Below are 19,538 nucleotides of genomic sequence, written 5' to 3'. Positions count from 1 at the left end.
AAAACGCTGAGCATGCGCACACCGAACTGAACATAGCGTCACTATTGTGCGCCAGCGCTGAACATGGCGAGCGGTAAAAAGAATGCTGTTCTCACTTCACTAGCGGCTTATGGAGATGATTCAGAGCCGGATTCAGATCCAGACACGGATGATCAAGGTATAAACGCTAATTAGTGATAGGAAAAGCATGTACATATTGTGAGTTTGTAACGCTGGAGGCTTTGTTGTCAGTGTAGGGCTAACGTAAATAAATGACAGCGAATGACAAAATGTTGTGAAACAGACAAAACATGACTTATTTTTAAAACATATTACAGTTATGGGCTCAATTGTGTGTTTTATTAATTGCGGGGTAGCAGTACGGAAACTATTATGATGAACAGTTGACCATTGAGTTTTGTAGAGGGCAGTGCACGTAAAATTGGTTTGTTTCCTACTTCATGTTTTTTCTTCTTCTGCTTTATGTTAACTATGCTTGTAACCTTCATTGACTTGACAGTTAGTGTCAACTGTTCTCACAAAATATCTCATATTAGTGTGTTATGGATTTACAGTAGCGACAATATTTAGTAACTCTAGTATATACTGTTGTAACTGTGGCCTCAGTGGAACTGAAGAAGCTGTTTTGTGCTTGTCTGTCAGAATCTCATGGTGGATTGGTGTCGGCTGCTTATGGAGAGGATGATGTGAGTCGTGTGGAGGAGCCAGATGAGAAGCCCTCGGAGAATGAGGACAGTGATGATGACAGCACTAGAAATTCGGTCAGTATTAAGCAGGGGTTTTCTGGAAGTGTCAGACCGTTACATTCACATGAAATGTAATTCACATTTTTTAGTGGACCTTTGATTAATTAGAGAAGATCAGAGCCAGTTGGAATAAAAGGAAGTAACACTACATTTCTGCAACCACAAACAATTGACCATATGCATGATTACTTCCTGGTTTTATATAATCCAGGTCAGTCATTTCCAGTCAACTGTACTGTGCTGTAAGAGGAGCGCCTTGTGCTCGGTTTCTCTACATAATCCATTCACAATTTGAATTAAAGTTTTGTTTCTCTAAGAGGACCGATCGTCCATGTATACAGTTTCAGGAATGACAAATGCACGTGTAAAATTTACACGAGTGAATCCATTAAATCATGCTGCAAGTCATTGCTATTATTGACAGTGATAACAGAACGAAACGTCTGACAAAATAGAGCTGTGCATTAAGTGATTTAGACTAAATTCAGAGCAACAAAACTACACCAGTGACAAGTCTGTGTGGGCTGAATATATTTAGCGGCTTACAGTTAAAGATAAAACTTAAATGATTTAGTTATTAAATAAAACTATTTCAAACAATTGGATGTATTTAATTGCTATGCCATTAATATTGAACTTATTTACTTTGTACTTCAGTGCAGTAAAGTACTAAAATGTGTTAATATTCATTTTATAATAAATTCAAAAGCAAAAACTATGCAGTTGAAATGGCAGCTGCAGCCAATGATTGATCCTCTGCTGCCATCTCCTGGTTAAAATGATAATTTCATGTCATTTTCATCTTAAAAATTCTTTATTTTTCCGCCAAGACACACATTTTTGGCACATTACTTCATGTCGTCTTCATGAATGAAAAGTGAACCTTTAATGTGAATTTTATTGCATAGCTGTAGAGTTGATAAATTATAAAGGCTTTAAAATGTTATAAGATTTAAAAAATGTGTTCATGACTAAAGGTAAGATATTGATTATCAAGAATACCATTATGATGTTGTTTAAGAGATTAGCCTAACCAGTTACGATAGTGTTTATCTGTCAGCATTATATGTTTTAAAAATAACTTGAAACTGTATGTTAATGCTGCTATCGTTATTTATGGTGTTGCAATTATTTTGTTTCTCAGTTACTGATAAGAATGAGGCAGGAGAGGTTTATGTGAGAGTTTCTACTTGTATTTAGCACATATAAAATGAGCTTCACCGAAAGTTTACGAGCTGGCTTGTTTTAATGTGCATATGGTCAATTACAAGAAAAAAGTGTAATATCACTTGATTAGAATTTTTTTTTTCTTTTCATTGGCCTTTTTTAATTATCAGTATCATTAGGAAAAATAAAGAAACATTTAAATAAAAAGAATTAAAATTGTTTGTTAATTATAAAGTAGGCAAATTTCCATCTGTTTTTAATGCACATTTTTCTTCACAGAAGAATTTAGTGCCATATAAAAGTTCCAAAATGTTCCATAATTTAGCAACACACTGATTTGTTGAATTAAAGATTGTGATCTACAAATATTATTATTTTTTTAATTAAAAGTTAAAAAGTTGCTTAGTTTCAAATTTACAATTGCCCATCTTTTTTATTTCAACTCTGATTATTTGATTGATCCCATTTCCCACTGTCTGTGTCAAGACTGTTGTATGGCATAGACTATAATTGATATGAAATCAACTATAATTAGATTAATCAGAAAAAAGCCACAGTCAGAAGAACTGAATTCACAGTCGTTCTCAGAGCCCCATGGTTGAAACTTAAGGAGGAGCTCTTGAGTGTGGTTTTTGGGAGTAATGTGGCTGTGGTGACCCCGTTCATTTTTGTTTTTATAGGAAGAGGAGGAGTCGGACTCAGGGCGGACCCAAGATGATGTGAAGGTATGTGACCCCACCTAAATTCCCCCCCTGACTGATCTGGAGTTCAGGGTATTAAACCCAAGACACACCCGTCCTCAGTTTATTGCAGTGTTATGATTGGTCTCAAACCAAGAGAACACTGCATCACTGAGGAACAACATGTGTGTTTGAATATTGCAGAGAAGGGTCATATGAGAGTAATACAGCATGTCTTTAATGTTTTCATGCATATTTATTGAACATTAGGGTTATGCACGCTTACTTTTATGCATTCATTTAAAATTTACAAAAATGTATGCCAGTGATTTGTTTGGTCCTCAAGAAACATTTCTTATTCTGATCTGTACTGCTTAGTATTTTGTAAAAATCAAACCATTTGTTCCAGGATTCTTTGGGAAATAGAACAACATTCATTAGAAATGGAAATTTGTGTAACAGTGCAAAAGTCTTGACTGTCACTTTTTATCAGTTTAATACATCCTTGCTTAATAAAACAATTCATTTTGTCAAAAAAAAAAAAAAAATCTTACTGACCCCAAACATTTTAACAGTAGTGTATATGGTATTCACATGGCACTAGTGTCCAGAAGCACATTTATGTTGTAATTTTATTAAAAGATTTACTGATTATAAGTTCCAAGAGCAAGAATCTAAATTTCAGTTCCATCTAAAAGGATTTCAGAGGTGCAAAGCACTGCAGTGGCAAGTTATTTCATGCACTGACATTTTTCATAATAGAAGCTTGTGATGTTGCATAAATTTAGAACCACACCCCAAAGACAGAACACTGTTATATAAATATACTGAGCATATAAACATGTTTTGTAATGAAATAATTTGATTAAATTGTTGCTTAATAATGCATTTTCTTTTCCAAATGTAAGAGTTATGGTGCTTTTTATTTTTATGTGGGTTCAGATAATTTTTGTCCTTTCAACTGTTATTCACCCAAAAACTACAATTCACATGTACTCACCCTCTTGTTGTTTAAAACCCATATGGTGTTTTGGTTTTCATTGGAACCTAAAAAGGGGAATTTTGAAGAATCTTTATGCACCTATTGCATATAAGCAACAGCATATGGGTTTGGATGAATGGCATGAAAGCAACTATTCCTTTAAATGCAGGCTGTGATCTTCACTTATAAAGTGTCTTATAACTTTATGATTCAGACTTTTTTGTCTTTGCTGTTGTAAAAGTGCATGCAGGGCATGACAAAGAAATGGCAAGAAGTATGTCCATTAACCTGTGGTCCCATTTTTGGGCTAATCTAAATGAAAAAGACCTCTTTTAGGACAGGCCCCCCGCCTCAGTGGAGATAGATGGGTCCTTTTTTGTCTCGCATTGTTTTGCCAAACTGGGTTTTCAAGTGAATGGACTGTTGTTAGGATTTGTGCTTTTGGCTACAAGAGATTCATCTCTTAGTGAGTCATATCTCTCTTTCTCTGTGCTGTCCTAGACAGATTTTCTACTTGGGCGCTTTTACGAGACCATTCTTCCATCTGCACATCCTGTTGCTTAGTGACTGTATGTGTGAGATTGTGTAAAGGAGGACAGTGAATAGAGGCCCAGTCTATTTTTCTGCTTGGTTTTAATTATTAGGGCTTTTGCGCTTTGGTGCTGAGTTCATCACCATCAGTTTTTAAGCCTCCCAAGAGAGAGATTTTGTGTTTTAAAAGTGTTGGGTTTAATGCTGTGCTGTAAAAACACGTTTCTCATTTGCATAGATGGTAGTGTATTAAGATCTGCACAAAATTGCATAAATGTAATAAAAAAAAAAAAAAAAAAATTTTTTTATCCTTTGGCTCTGCCGTTGTTGGACTTGGAGTTGGCACAAGGGGGCACTAACACCTGTAAAATGAACGAGCATACATTGTTATTAGCCCATGCTGATAATGTCAAAATGGCCAAATATTAATCCGTTCTATCAATATATTACTTGGTCTGTCATAATTCATCTCATGTACACATACTGTACATGCTGATTCGAAATGACGTCGGAAGTAAAACATGTTATTGATTTTTAATTATGCATATTTGTCCTTTTCTTTTGTAGGACATCACAGAAGTGGAGGTTAAAGACCCCAATGAGCTTGTTGGTAAGTATAAAATTAATTAATTATATGGTCATCTTCAAATGAAATATATTTTAAAAATTTTGCTTGAATATGGTAGAGAGCACCGATGTGTATATGTGCTCCAAGGCAACATGGTGTAATCGCTTTGTCAGAAAGTGGCTGAGGGGTGTGTGTGTGTGTGTGTGTGTGTGTGTGTGTGTTTATTGACTGTGCCCAGGAAATGAGTGATCCAGGTTGGATTGCTTCAATCATGCTTTATAGAAATCCTGTTTGATTGTAGTGAGACCTCAGGATCAACTTTTCTATTAAACCTAATAAATATAATCCTGGTTGATTCTGGTAACAATGATTTCTGATTTAGGACTGTCATTTAAAGCATGTAATCTGCTGAGTATTTTGCAGATTAATCAAGTCCTGACAATAAAAAAAGAAATAGCAGCATGTCAAGGATGCAAAAATGCTTCAAAATGTCCTGTTTATAATAAGCTCAACCTGCAGTTCAGTAATCTGCTGCTTTAAATGCTCAAGCGCTTTAAAATCAGGTGGAATCTTGATATTGTTCCTCTGTTATTATCGTTATAATTGTATTGATATCTCATAGCTTTAGAATAGTTATTAAAATTTATAGATATCATCCTTAGTGTAAATAGGCCTTTGTGATTAGCCTCCTTCTTGCCAATTCATAAAGTAGTCCAAGATTTTACTTTTATTTATTTTATTATTATTTTTATTAAATTGTTTTGATACTCACATTTTAAAAAAGTTATTGTATTGTACTGGATCCTGTCATGTGCAGGTATCTGTGCCACTAGCAGCTCTGAATGAAAATGCTAAAAAAATAAAAAAGCTGCTTCTGCCATCTGGTCAAACACACATAGTCTCACACCAATCTTGCTTAAGAATTACTTTGTCTCTGTAATCGAACCTGAAACAGGAAATTGTTTAAATATACTATACGTCAACATTAATATCTATTTGGTATTATTACTTCGGTCTGGTATAGAGAAAGAGTGAAAAAACTTTATAATGTGCAATATTATTAACAACATAACACACGGAGGCTGGAAGTTTTTGATGTGTGGCCCTTAACTTTCTCTGTGTTTATGTAAAAAAAAAAAAAGTATTTATAACACCACATATCTTTCTGATGTAGTCAGAGACCAAATATTCTTTTTTTACGGTTGTAGGGAGTTACGGTAAACAAGACACTTGGGCGAGTAACTGAACGTTCCACTTTGTCTTGTTTTTCTTCTCGTTAAAATGTGCAAAAATCAGAATAGACCATAGACAGGAAGGTCTTGTCGGAGACTCAAAGATTTTCTTTGTGGTTGCAAGACAGAAGATCTTTAGATTCGTCTCTAATTTTCCCTCCTTCTCTTTTTTGGAGTCTTTCTGAGATGGGAGTTGGTGTATGGGCTTTGTGTGTGATGCTTGAACACTTGTTTGGGTGGACACTGAACTCTGAAGATGCCAGAGAAGTGAGTCACTTACAGTCAATGCATGATTACTCTGATGGAGAGGAAATGACGACAAACCGACCCATGGAGAGAGATCTACTGTTCTAAGATCAGCTAAGATCACAGTGTAAAACAGGTCAGGGATAAGAAATCTGAGAGCAGCAGTGGGGCTTTAGAGCTTTTATAGAAGACCCTCATCTTGCCAGCATTCCTGTGCACACTTTCTGCCTGCTGCTACCACATTTACTCTAATCACACTGTAATTATTAGGATATGCTTGAATGCTTTATAAAACACAGCTTTCAGACCAACTACATGAAGCTGAATCCTTGACAGCCACAAATATAATCACACACTCCTAAGTCTTGTAAAATGAAAGTTTTATACTGAAGTTTTTTATATTTTCTAAGAACATTTGAGCTGTGTTTGTCTTTGTTGTTCTGGCTTTGTTGCTAGGTTGTTCTGGGTGGTTGCATGCAGTAAAAAGAACCCACATGTCTCTGTATAATATTCTGATCACTGTAGTGGGCAACTTTTGGAAGTAAGAATCACATTCATTTTATCCATAAGAATTTATCTTGAAAGGTAACTTGATCTGTAAAAAAAGACAGATCTACTGTGAGCTATGAGGTTATTAATCGATGGTGCATGATTTTATTGATGTCATCAAGCTTTATTTCAACTTATTTTTAACAAATTTTTTAACAGTAGAATTCCTGGAGAAAAATTCAAATTTTCAAATTCAAATTATCTGCTTTGCAAATCAAAAGCTACATTACCCATGATTCTGCAAAAAAAAAAAAAAATCTCCACCAATCAGAAAATCGAAACAAGCAAATTGAGCCAAAAGAGCTCTTTAATGGCCTCTCTAATGCAGTCTTATATGTTCTCAAACAACAAAAATATTTGTGTGTATTTTGCAATTAACATATTTTTTGTTTCTCTCTATATAAATAACATCTTTAAATCATTTTAATATTTCTCTTTTTTTGATTGAAATTCATGTTATTGTATTTCTTTAAGTCAAGTCTGCTTTATTATCAATTCTTCCACATGTACGGCACATACATACAGAGAATTGAAATTGCGTTACTCTCAGACCCTTGGTGCATACAGTTAACATTTAAAACACTGACAGTAGACGTTCAAATACAGATAAATACAGTTTAAACATATGGACATACAACTATACAGATATACAAATGAGGACATTGTAGAAAAATAAAGAAAGAGATAGATAAAGTGGCATAAGGCACATGGCAGATTAAACCAGTTAAATAAAACAAAACTGTGCAGATATATGTGTATATGTATAGAGTGTGTGTATATATATATATATATATATATATATATATAATCAATTTTTTAAATACTCTGAACTTTTTATTACAAGCACATCGTGTTTATTTGCCTCTTTATTGTAAATCGCTTATATTCCTCATTTGTAAGTTGCTTTGTATAAAAGTGTCTGCTAAAATAATAAATGTAAATGTACTTTTTTTTGGTCTTAAATGTGTTGTTATTTACCTCGTAGCTGGTTTGTTGGGTTTAACAAAGACTACTTGAAAATCCCTATGGAACAAATAAATGGGAAAAATACTTTCCAAAACCAAGGCCACTAAAAAAAGTGGATGGGGACTGTTATACAACATGGGTTCCTCTTTCAATATGACTATAACATCCATCAGGTGAAAAATAATTCTGATCACTTAAAATCACAATTTGAGGTGTCGTTTACAGACGAGCTATGCATTACAGTTTAATACTTAGAGTCTAAAATCTCTAACCGTAAGTACAGTACAGGCGTGCATGATCTGTTTTTCCACAGGCTTGTTCTCAAAAGTGCGGTTTACATAAGGCTGCTCTGGCTAAAAAATGCTTTTACCTTTCTGAGGTACTTCGGCAAGTTTCCATCGCTAGAGGGGCTGTTTTTGCATGTTTATGTCTGTGTGTGACTGTTCATTGCTTAGGGAAGCGTGCCACATCTAGAGAGCCTCACCCAGCCCTTCCCTGCTTCTGTGTGCATGCGCGTGGGTGTCTGTCATGCATTTTAACAAATGGAGGCATGTTTTGGCCTTCAGTTACTGCCTCATACCTGCCCAGAACAGCAGCCAGGGGGTGTGAGAGAGGCAGATGGGGGAGGAAGGGTGTGTGGGATTGAGACTAGAGGAGGTGAGGTGAAAGAGAATTCGCCAGAGGCCTGTTCCAACCAGTATGGTTTGAATAGTGTTCACTGCTGCATGTGTACGCAACCACAAATTCCATATCTTGGTAATTCGCTCCAGAGACGTCTGATGAAAACTGCTGTTAGACACTTCTAGTCAGAGGGAATAAAAATATTGCAAATGCTTACGAAATTAACGAAGTAGTTCAGTGTCATTTAAAAAAAAAAATGAAAATGAAATATAGCTTGAGGTTAAAGTTGCATACAGAATGCAGAATGTTTGTGTTTGGAAACTTCATACCACTGATGGGAGTATTTTTTCCCCCTCAGTTTCTTTGTTTATTTATTTATAAAATCATGTGGTTTTTTTTTTAAGTAAAGTTCATATCAAAGAAAACTGATGTAACTGCACAACTTGGTTTATATAAATAAGCTTACATTATATTTAATTTTAAAAATAAAAATCAGTAAAAATATATAATAAAAAAAAATTATCAAAGAAACAGTATGTAACAAATAAGCTTGCAGTATATATTATGTTTAAACTATATAGGTAATTTTTATGTTTTGAAGAAAAAAATTTAACAAATAAGCTTATTTTATTTATATATATATATATATATGAAGTTTATTTGCAAAAACAGATAACTCCGTTTTTTCAAAAATCATGTTTTTAAATGTTATCATGTTTTTGTGTTAGCTTGCTGTATTTTTTCAGTTAATTTTTAACCTAATCAAAATAACCCAACTGCAGTTTGAATGAGATTCATTGGAATGCACAATGAAAGATTTTTGAAAATTGTTAAAAACTGTTTGATCTGTGTTTTGCAAATTAACTCTTCATATATTTATATATATATATATATATATATATATATATATATATATATATATATATATATATATATATATATATATAACAAAATTTAAGCAATATAAATAAGCTTGCATTTCATTAACAACATAAGAAAAATACTCAGAAACCTATAGCAAGTTTGCACGAGCAAGCACTACTAGGTTTTCTTGAGAAAATATAAAAATCTAGTTTTATGAGCATACTGTATGACTTACTGTCATTATTAGACTGCAGCATTTTAGGTTTTAAGTAAATTGCATGTATTTTTTCCTTCTTCACAGCACAGTTTTCGGAGAAGGTTCGGAATATGTCTCCAGATGAGATCAGAATTCCTCCTGAACCTCCCGGGCGTTGTTCCAGTCTTCTGCAGGTGAGATGGTTGCTGTATTCTGTTTAAGATGTTCTTGACTTGCTGCCATGGACTCCAATGAGAAGAATCTTGAGGGCACTTGTTCACTGTGCTTGTTTTCTGATAGCTGCTAGTTTCGGCTATCAAATATCTTGTCCGCTGACCATTCACAGGCTTATGCATATTGCACAAACAAATGACAAGAGTGGGCCAAAATCGATTCTAATCTGATTTGTTGGCTGCTGTGCAATTTTCAGGAGTCACATTTTTAGCCACAAAGCTGTGTTAAAGACCGCTGCAGTGAACATGTCTGTGAGGTCATTTTCAAACCTTTTTTAGGCATTCGGTAATATGTCTTTTAAGCACACTTAAAAAAAATTATGAAAAAATCAAAACCAATGTTTTTTTGGACAGAATTTCTTTGTTGTTAGTTTCAACAAAAGGATGTACTACTATTGCATGATTATTATTGAATGAGTGTTTATTGAATTTGATAATAGACTGACATTCAAATTTCAGGTTTGTAAATTTTTCACGATTTAAAACAGTTATTAGATAACAATATAATCTAACAGTAAACTATTTATTAATTTAAGGTTATGTTAATGTCAATATTAATACTTATTTAATAAAATAATTTTGGTATTTAAATGAAGTCATCATCAGTCTAAGCACTGTTACTTTAATTTGCATAAATACTTTTGTGAATCAGATGCTAAAACAACACAGATTGTGCATGCAAATGAACAATGCGATCAGTGTTGTACATTCTTGGTGAATATCCTTATATGAATTTTCAGTAGAATTTGATATTTTTATTTGTTTAAAAGCATGAATCAAATTCTTTTTAAAATGCGAACATGTTTTTATCAACAGTATCAGTTTCCTGCTGTTTTTCCCCCCATATGCCAGCCGAAAAACATTCTGTCAGCTGCTTTGTTTTGGTTGGACTGCTGCTCCTTGTCAACAGTCATAAAAGGAGAGTTCTTATGGGTTCATTGTTTCAGTTCTTGGCAAGCTGTTTAAAGCACATATTCAGATCCTGGCTGGCATGTTTTATCTCAGGGTGTGGTACTGGGTTTTTTTGGGGGGGAGGGGGCATTGTAGGTATCAGGCTTTCAGGTGTTTTGCCCCACCTGGAGGTAAGGACTGGCAGTTCGCCCTAAATCATGCAACTTACATGTTGTCAGTACATGTCCAGACTAGAGGTGCAAACTTTTGAGGTCAGTGATGTAAAAACCATGTTGATGCCAAGGTCATATTTGAACGTATTTTGTTAGAATTTTTGGTTTGTTTAACTGCGGTAATATTTATTAATATCTTTTATCAGATTCCTAAATCCTACCACTTCCTGTTGCAGCTCTCTCTCTAGTGAGCTGTCGGGACAGGTGAACACGGGTGTGGTTTTCACACTCCAGTACAGTACAGCACAGTACTGATAGATGGGCTGTTCTTTTTCCACGTTATGATGAATATCCTGTCCCTGTGGAAATGCTTTAATCACTGCTCAGACATGATCCTTATTCCCTTATACATCTGAGTTGGTCTTGCTGCTAACTTTCTTGTAGCACATTTTGTACAAATTAACTAAGATCAGTGTCTTAACTGTCAACAAAGGACTTTGCAATTTATTTGACTTCTTGGAATGTGAAGGAAAACCGATTCAGGAGCTGAAAATGGCACATCTCCAAGTGCTTCTTGGAGTCTGGTTGTCAAAAATCACCCTTTAGTTCTAGAAACTCACACTCGCACAAAGACTTTATTCATTCTTAGTGTCTCACAACACTTGTAGCAAAGAGGCAGTCTTTGTCTTGTTTTGTACTGCACATTTTGCATTTAAAATGGAGTTTGTTCATTTAGCAATATTATACATGCACTTAATATCAATAATGATAGGGAAAAATAATGATTCCCTTTTCTGTTTGTAGGAAAAGATCTTTAAACTTTATGAGCGGAAGCTTCACGGAGACTTTGATACAAACAGCCATATTCAAAAGAAGAAAGAGTTTCGCAATCCAAGGTCTGGAGATAAGAAGTGTTTATGACCCACAATGCACCAGACATAACCTGAAGTAAATTAACTTTTGATATCGTTTTATTTGTTTGCAACCTAACCTTGTGTTTGTGTTTATAGTATTTATGAGAAGCTTATCCAGTTCTGTGGTATTGACGAACTTGGAACCAATTATCCAAAAGTAGGTGGTAATGCTTACCTGTTAATACCACATAAATACATGTTATTCACGTCTGTTACAAAAATAATATTTTTGTGTTTACTTCTCCACAGGACATGTTTGATCCCCATGGCTGGTCAGAGGATTCGTATTATGAGGCACTAGGTAAGTTTAGCTCCAAATTATGTTTGACGTTTAAACTCGTATGGATTGAATTGACTACATCTGTTAACTATTTATATGCTGTCCTCTCCACAGCCAAAGCTCAGAAAGTGGAGATGGACAAGCTGGAAAAAGCTAAAAAGGAAAAGACCAAGGTTAGAGCCCTGAGGCACTCCACTCATTAAAAAGAAATGAGTCTGGCCTGGGCCACAACATCACTGATTGATGTTAATGTGTTCTTTTTTTTCCTTTTTTTTTTACCCATGTGTCTGTAGATTGAATTTGTGACAGGCACCAAAAAAGGTACCGCAACTAATGCAGCAGCTTTGGCCACGAACACAACAACTGCCTCTTCCACAGGTACACTACAAGTGTGTTTGACACAAATAATGAGGACTTGAGGATTAATGCTACTTTAAAATAAGAAAATTATAACATAGGCTATTATCATAAGAGACTAATTTATCTTGTGTTGATAATAAGAATAAGAATTGTAATAATAATTAATAATAATAATGTTTAAATTATTAAAGATTATTATTATTATTGAAAGATATATAATTATGAAAAACTGAAAATAAATTTTATCTGTATGTAAATTCTGTATGTAAATGTAGTCTCTTTTTTTGGTACCAGATCCAAAAAACAACAAAGTAAGTAAAAATTATGCTGATAACCTATCAAATAAATGAAATCTATAAAATCAAAAACTAAATTAAACCAAAATGGGTTCTATTGCATTTTATTATTCAGATTTTAATGTATTTTTTTGTTCAATTTTGTGGATTTAGGGTGACATAAAGTGGTATTTTATGAAGACATTAAAGGGGCTACAGTGCCCTCCAAAAGTATTGGAGCAGTAAAGACAAAATTGCTCTGTTGGCTGTGGAGTCAAGACATTTATAAATATGATTAAAAGATGAATATGAGACACAACTACAGAATGCCACATTTTATTATTGGGTGATTCAACTCATAGATGTTTTACCAGCTAAGAAGTTCAGCACTTCTAGAGTTTCATCCCTCTATCTGATGTGAGCATAAGTATTGGAACAGTTGCCTCACAGGTCTTTCTAAGTGATCAGCTGTGTCCTGTTGCATTAATTCTTCAGATATTAAAAGCAGGGAATGTGTCGTATCAGTTATATCCATTACTTCTGTATTCTGAATCCTGCATTCGATGATGACACACACACAAACCAGGATGAAGATGAAGGAGCTGACTTTGAGAGAAAAGCAAGCAATTTGGATGCTAAAAGAAAAGAGGAAGTCAATTAGAGCTATAGCAAAAACAAAGGGCATGGAGAAATCAAGAGTTTGTAAATCACCAGCGACACCAAAAACCAACAACTACCTGATCGGCTGAGAAAACAACAGTAGTTGATGACAGACAAATCATGAAAGCTGTGAAAACGAACCCTAAAAGACGTGTCTGTAAAATCACCAACAACTTCCAGAAAGCTGGGTTGATGCTCTGACAATCTACTGTCCTCAGGAGACTTTGACACAGAATTACAGATGCTACACAGCAAGATGCAAACCTCTGACCAGCACCAAAAATAGAAAGCCAAGATTAGAGTTTGCAAAAAAAGCACAAAGGTGAGCCAGAAGAGTTTTGGAACTGTGTTTATGGACTGATGAGTGATGGGAAAGCAAAAATTTGGAGAAAAAAAGGGAACTGCAAATGATCCCAAGCATACAGACTCATCTGTAAAGAATGGTGGAGGTGGTGTCGTGGCATGGGCATGCATGGCTGTCTCTGGAATAGGCCCTCTCAACTTTACTGATGACTTAATGTATGATGACAGTAGCAGAATGAATTTGGAAGGGTAAAACCATCATGCCTACCAATATTCAAGAAAATGCCACCAGATTAATTGGGAAGTGCTTCATATTGCATCAGGACAATGACCCAAGACACCCTGCCAGTTCAGTCAAGGAATTTATAAGGGCAAAGAAATGGAAAAAGAAAAGTCTTAGATTGCCCATGTCAATCTCCAGATTTAAATCTGATTGAACATGAATTTCACCAGCTGAAGAGGAGAGTAAAGGCAGAAACTCCCCAAAACAAGCAACAATTGGAATTGGCTGCATTAAAGGCTGGGAAAAGTATTTCAAAGGATGAGACCAAGAGTCTGGTGATGTCTTTGGGTCACAGACTCACTGCTGTGATTGTGCGCAAGGGATCTGCAACTAAATAATAGCTTTTAATCTTTTATATCTGCCTTATGTTCAACTGTCCCAATACTTATGCTCACATTAATGAGTGGGATGAACTCTAAAAGTGCTGTTCTTTTTATTTGGTAAAACATGTATGTGTTGAAACAGCTAATAATACAATGTGACATTCTGTAGTTTTGTCTCATATTCATATTTTAATCATATTTGCAAATGTCTTGACTCCACAGCCAACAGAGCAATTTTGTCTTCACTGTTCCAATACTTATGGAGGGCACTGTATATGTAAGAAGTTTCATGCATTAATCACTTTTTTTGACAATCACTTTATTGCCACCGTGTGAACAACTAGTAATGAAACTACTTCAGCTTCCTAGGTTGCCAGTTAAATCCTGTAGACTCATTTTTATGTGAAACTCTTGGAATGTTTTTGCCAGGAAAATCAAAGGGATGTGACGTTTATGCGTGCTCCCGGAAGCTAATGACACATGAAACCAGGGGTGGGCAAACTTTTTGACTCGAGGGCCATATCAAGTTTTCCACATTAAGTGAGGGGCCACATTATATGTTTATGACAAATGAAGCTTTGAATTTTTTTTTTAATTCTAAATTGACACTCACTTACTACTGTACTGTATGTATACTTGTACATATGGCAGTTCTTTTCTTGTACCATCTCTACCTATTTTTATGAGCAAGTTTCATTGGTGTACAAGTCGACACATTTTATCTCTTTATTCAGAAATAATGTAAAATAAACTAAACGTTTACAAACATTAGAAACATGTTTTTATATTCCCCACCCTCCACAAAAAAAATCCTGTAAATTTAGCAGTGTTCAGAATAGAAAAAAGAAGAAAAATATAAGTAATAAACACAAATTATAGTGGCATTCACTATAAACATATATTATAAACGTCCAGCCTTAAATATTTAATGCGAAACTGAATTAAACTAGCGGCGTGGTTGCTGGAAAATGCACAATGCAAACTCAGTTGCCTTTTCTCATTCATCACTAGTCCTAATGTGCGCGCTTTGCGCTTGACCTTGATTAGGCTAATTTATATAAATCGCCTTGGAAATTGCCGCACATTTCAGATGAAAAAAATTCAATTTATAAGCCAGAAAAACAGTACTATATCCATTTTCATAAAAAATGTGTGTGGAAAATAGAAGAAAGCATATCTTTGCAAGATAAAATGACAAATTATTTCCATGTTTTCCCCACAAAATTACAGCCCCCGTGAGCAGGAGGATAACGGGATAATGCTGGCATTTGGTCTGATACTGGAAAGTCTGAAGAGCATTTTAAGCATTTACAGTTCCAATACAAGGCATTTTTCAAAACAAATGAACACTTTCACATTTTTAAAACATGTAACTTATTTACAATTGTGCCAGTTTTGTAGAGTATATAGCTATTTTGACTTTTTATTTTGTATTCGCCGTGCGGCTTGAAATAAAATAAATAGACTAGGCGCCTATTTTTAGTGAAGCCGTGAGGAGAGCCGCTTCTGAAACGTGCCGAGTGTTTTGATTGGACAAACATTTATTGGTCCTACGCTTTCCACAGAATATAGAAATACAGATAAATACATTTAGACCACTTAACTTAATGATTGCTATTGGGATGTGAAGAGACTTTCAACCAGCATAACAAAAAATGTTTCAGAAGACAATCACCTATTGCACCTTTAATGCCGAAAAAGCTATTCTGTCTATAATGTCATTGTCATGCAAAGATAAGGGATTCATTTAAACTAGTCTCACAGAGCCAGATTTATTTTGTTATCGAGAGGAAACTGTATTTATGTATTCATCTAAACGTTGCTCTCAATAGTGTGGACAGAGTCTGAATGTTTGTTAACGGTATATCGCTGAATAACATGCTGGATGCACTTCACTTAACAGCCACCAGTGTCACTAATAACAAGGGTTTCTGAATTCTACACATAGCCCCTTTAAATGTGAAATCACCCTTTTTTCCTTTATTACACATCTGTTGGGTTAGTGCTACTGATAACAAATTTACTGTTAGTGCAAATTGAATTAATTTTGAGTTTGATGACCTAGCAGATGCGCAGAAGAGGAAGAGCAAGTGGGACTCAGCAGTACCAGTGACCCTGGCACAACCCGCCCTCCTCACCACCACTGCCACCCTTCCTGGAGTCGTCTCTGTGACCACAACAGCCAGCGGTACCAAGACCACAGTCATCTCTGCAGTGGGAACCATTCTCAAAAAAGCTAAGCAATGACACCAAAAAAGAAAGGGGGATTTCACTTTAGGTTGCCAGATTGATAGTTAATGGCCGTTGCACATGTAAACGTAACAAGTTCTGCAGTTTTTGCTTAAGCAACAGTTGGTTTTAAAAGCCTGGCAACTGGAATAGATGGTGTTTTCTCAGTTTCAGAAAGTGGAAAATTCTGGATATAGCTTTATAAAATGGCATAAATGTATCAGACATCTGTGTTCGTTTTTGACTAGCTGTTTCAAATGCATTCATCTGATGGCTGATTCTTGTATGTAAAAACGATCCTACAGCTGCCATACATGATGACGTTACTGCAACATGTATGAAAACTGAAATCTGCAATAATTTATTGCTTATCAGAAAATTCGATTTTTCTTTTCAATAATCATTTAATGTTTGATAGATGCCCAGTCCGGTCTGTCTGCTATCTGTGTTTCCATTTTCATGTTTTGGATAGGTCATGTCACACAGAACAACAATTAAACATCACCAGAGGATTCATTCAGAATCTTATTATAACAATAACTAATCAGGGCTATCTGACTGTATTATTGCATTTATTATAAGACACAAAGGGTCTTATATTTTGGTGCAAGTTCATTTTTACAGGGTTTTTTTCTGTCATTTCTAACTTCTTATTTCCTTTTAGCAATGCAAGTAGTTTTTAACATGTATATATTGAAATGACTCTCTATAGCTCATCAGTGTAAAAATAAATGGGTTTTTTTATAATTGCAAATCTGTTGAATTTTCATTAATCACTCTGCTTTCTTTGTTTAATTCAAATCGGAAAGGATCTGCCTCTGGGATGAAGAAACACAGACGTAGGATGTGATGTCAGGCAGTGTTGAAGAATGTGTTTCAGGTTCTGAATTTGGAAGATGGTGTGTGTTTACTAGCGGGATCACTGATTTATATTCACCTGATACCTTTTTTTTTTTAAATTTGGAACTGGAGTCATCCAAACTTTCATTCACGCTAAGAAATGCTGGGCAGTGAGGTTCATTGCTGGCTTTTTCCCTTGGTCATATTTAAAACCATCCGCTGGGAATGTGGTGGTTTTACCTAGTGGTTATAGATCAGGGCTTGGTAATCAAAAGGTTGTGGGTTCAAACCTACTACCCTTGATCTAGACAGTTTTATTTAAATGGTGGTCATTTGAAACTGTAAATTGTTTATCTACCCTACCATTCAAAAGTTTGGGGTTTGTAGTATATTTTTGTTTTTTGAAAGAAGTGTCTTTTGTTCAGCATAAGTGTCTTAAAAATACAGTACTACTAACAGTAATATTATTCAATATTATTGCAATTTAAAATACAATTATAATCAAATTTAGTTATTATCAGTTAAAAACAGTTCTACTGGTTATTTTTGTGGATTTTTTTCAGAATTCTTTGAATAGAAATTTCACATAGTTACACTGTATAAGTCTTTACTGTCACTTTTGATCAATTTAATGCATCATTGATGAATAAACATTAATTTCGTTAAAAAAAAATCTACTTTAAAGTTTTGAATGCTGCTGAATCCCCCAATTTGCCACTTTAAATGGCTCAATTTAACTGTAATATGTTGGATTATTTTTTTATTACATATTGTAATGTCATAAAATAATAAAATACTCAAAAACATTTAGTAAACTTCTTAGGACGTGACAGAAGCGGCAATAGCAGCTATTGGGAATCTGTAGGAAGAAAACTGGTATCAGTAGGCTGTTCATGATTGAAAAGTTACAAACAAAAACAGCTTTACCTCATGCCATCTGGTCTGTAGACATTTACACTTGTGGTCAATCTTATGTACATTTTGTAGTATCTGCAAAATTTTTATTATTTTACCAAAATAAGAGGGATCATACAAAATGCATGTTATTTTTTATTTAGAAATTGAATAAGATACTTCACATAAAAGATGTTTACATGTACTCCACAAGAGAAAATAATAGTTGCATTTATAAAAACGACACCTTAATAAAAGTTCTTAATGGTGTGTAGTTCCTTGGATGATCCACAGCTTCTTTAATTTTTTTTATTTTTTTTAATAGCTGTTCATGAGTCCTTTGTTTGTCCTGAATTTCATTCAAGAAGTTTCCCCTCAGGAAGTTCTCTCTCAGGGCAGAACATTGATTGTTGGTCTTTGACAACTGTATTTGTTTTTAACCAATCCAACACCAAGTATTTACTATAATATAGTTAAGTGCATTTGTTTCAGCTCTTTTGTCATTTCTTCCTGCCTAGAGGGCAAGTTCTGGTGTCACATCTTACCCCACTCTTTTCTATTGGCCTGGCAAGATGGTATTTTTCATCAAATGCAAGACTTCATGGTTATAACAAATGGAGCTTTCTCTATCATTTGACTTTTGCATGGCCCCAGGTAAAAACACTGACGCACAGAAGTTAAGTTTGCCAGCAGAATTTGTTCGAGTGCTGACTGTGCATCAGGGTGACTCAGATTGAAGACACACCCTGTACAGGCCCTGGCTCCACTGATCTTCTGTGAATCCGGCCACAAAGGTTTACTCATGAAGTGCCCATAATTGAAATGTTGCTACCAAGTATTTAAACATGCATAGTGATTCAGTGAATAAACCCAGAGCTTGACCATATATTTTTTTTTTACCTTCCTGTGTTACAGTTGTGAGGGAAGAACCTATGAACTCACAATTTGTTTTGTCTATTTGTTTTTATAATTTAGATTATTGTTATTATTACAATAATTTATTATAGCAATACAATACAACTCTATACAATACTAATACTAATTATCAACATATTAGAATGATTTCTGAAGGATCATATTATGTGTGTACGTGTGCATGCAGTATTTTGGAAAAAAAAAAGTGTTTTTAAGCCAGTTATTCCTATCTTTTTTGTGGTGTGTCAGTAGGAAATATCTACTGATGAGCAAGTTCCTGCTGGCAGCAGCAATAATCTACAACTACAGCAGTAGCATAGCAGATATATTTTCTGCCAAGACCAAATACATTAACATTGTCATATCCATTACCAAGGCTAAAATCTTCCGAGAGTTTTCAGGATAGAATTGTAATAATCCAGTGAGATTTTTGTATGCACAAGGACTCTGACAACAGCCAGTGCTCCACACAGAGATCTGATCTCATCGTCATCCAGTCTGTCTGGAATGACATGAAGAATCAGAAACTAAGACAGATTTAAGACAACTGTAACAACGTCTCCAAGACACTTTAATACAAAGCTACCTGAAAAAAAAATTATGTGCAAGTGTACCTA

The 19,538-nt window shown here is 34.7% G+C and overlaps 1 protein-coding gene across 9 annotated transcripts; it reads left to right on the top strand.

Annotated features, from left to right (window-relative positions):
- The first annotated feature begins 8 nt into the window (after positions 1–8).
- On the top strand, positions 9–18,281 carry LOC306848245 (SAP30-binding protein-like). Of its 9 annotated transcripts, none has more exons than XM_079382680.1 (12): positions 13–157; positions 643–761; positions 2,594–2,638; positions 4,674–4,716; positions 9,454–9,542; positions 11,450–11,541; positions 11,656–11,716; positions 11,809–11,860; positions 11,954–12,012; positions 12,133–12,217; positions 16,109–16,231; positions 17,082–18,276. In XM_079382680.1, exons 1-12 carry the CDS (start codon positions 64–66, stop codon positions 17,120–17,122), a joined length of 903 nt encoding a protein of 300 aa, XP_079238806.1. In that variant the 5' UTR covers positions 13–63; the 3' UTR covers positions 17,123–18,276. The 9 variants fall into 9 exon arrangements, with proteins under 9 accessions (XP_079238805.1, XP_079238804.1, XP_079238806.1 ...); XM_079382684.1 differs by having other exon boundaries at positions 19–157; positions 12,133–12,160; positions 17,082–18,281; XM_079382681.1 differs by having other exon boundaries at positions 19–157; positions 16,112–16,231; positions 17,082–17,894.
- The last annotated feature ends 1,257 nt before the right edge of the window (positions 18,282–19,538 follow it).

This window comes from Barbus barbus, assembly GCF_936440315.1.
Source record: "Barbus barbus genome assembly, chromosome: 28".
NCBI lineage: Eukaryota > Metazoa > Chordata > Actinopteri > Cypriniformes > Cyprinidae > Barbus > Barbus barbus.
The sequence above is the reverse complement of the archived record's forward strand: the minus strand, read 5'-3'. Positions and strand labels throughout refer to the sequence as shown.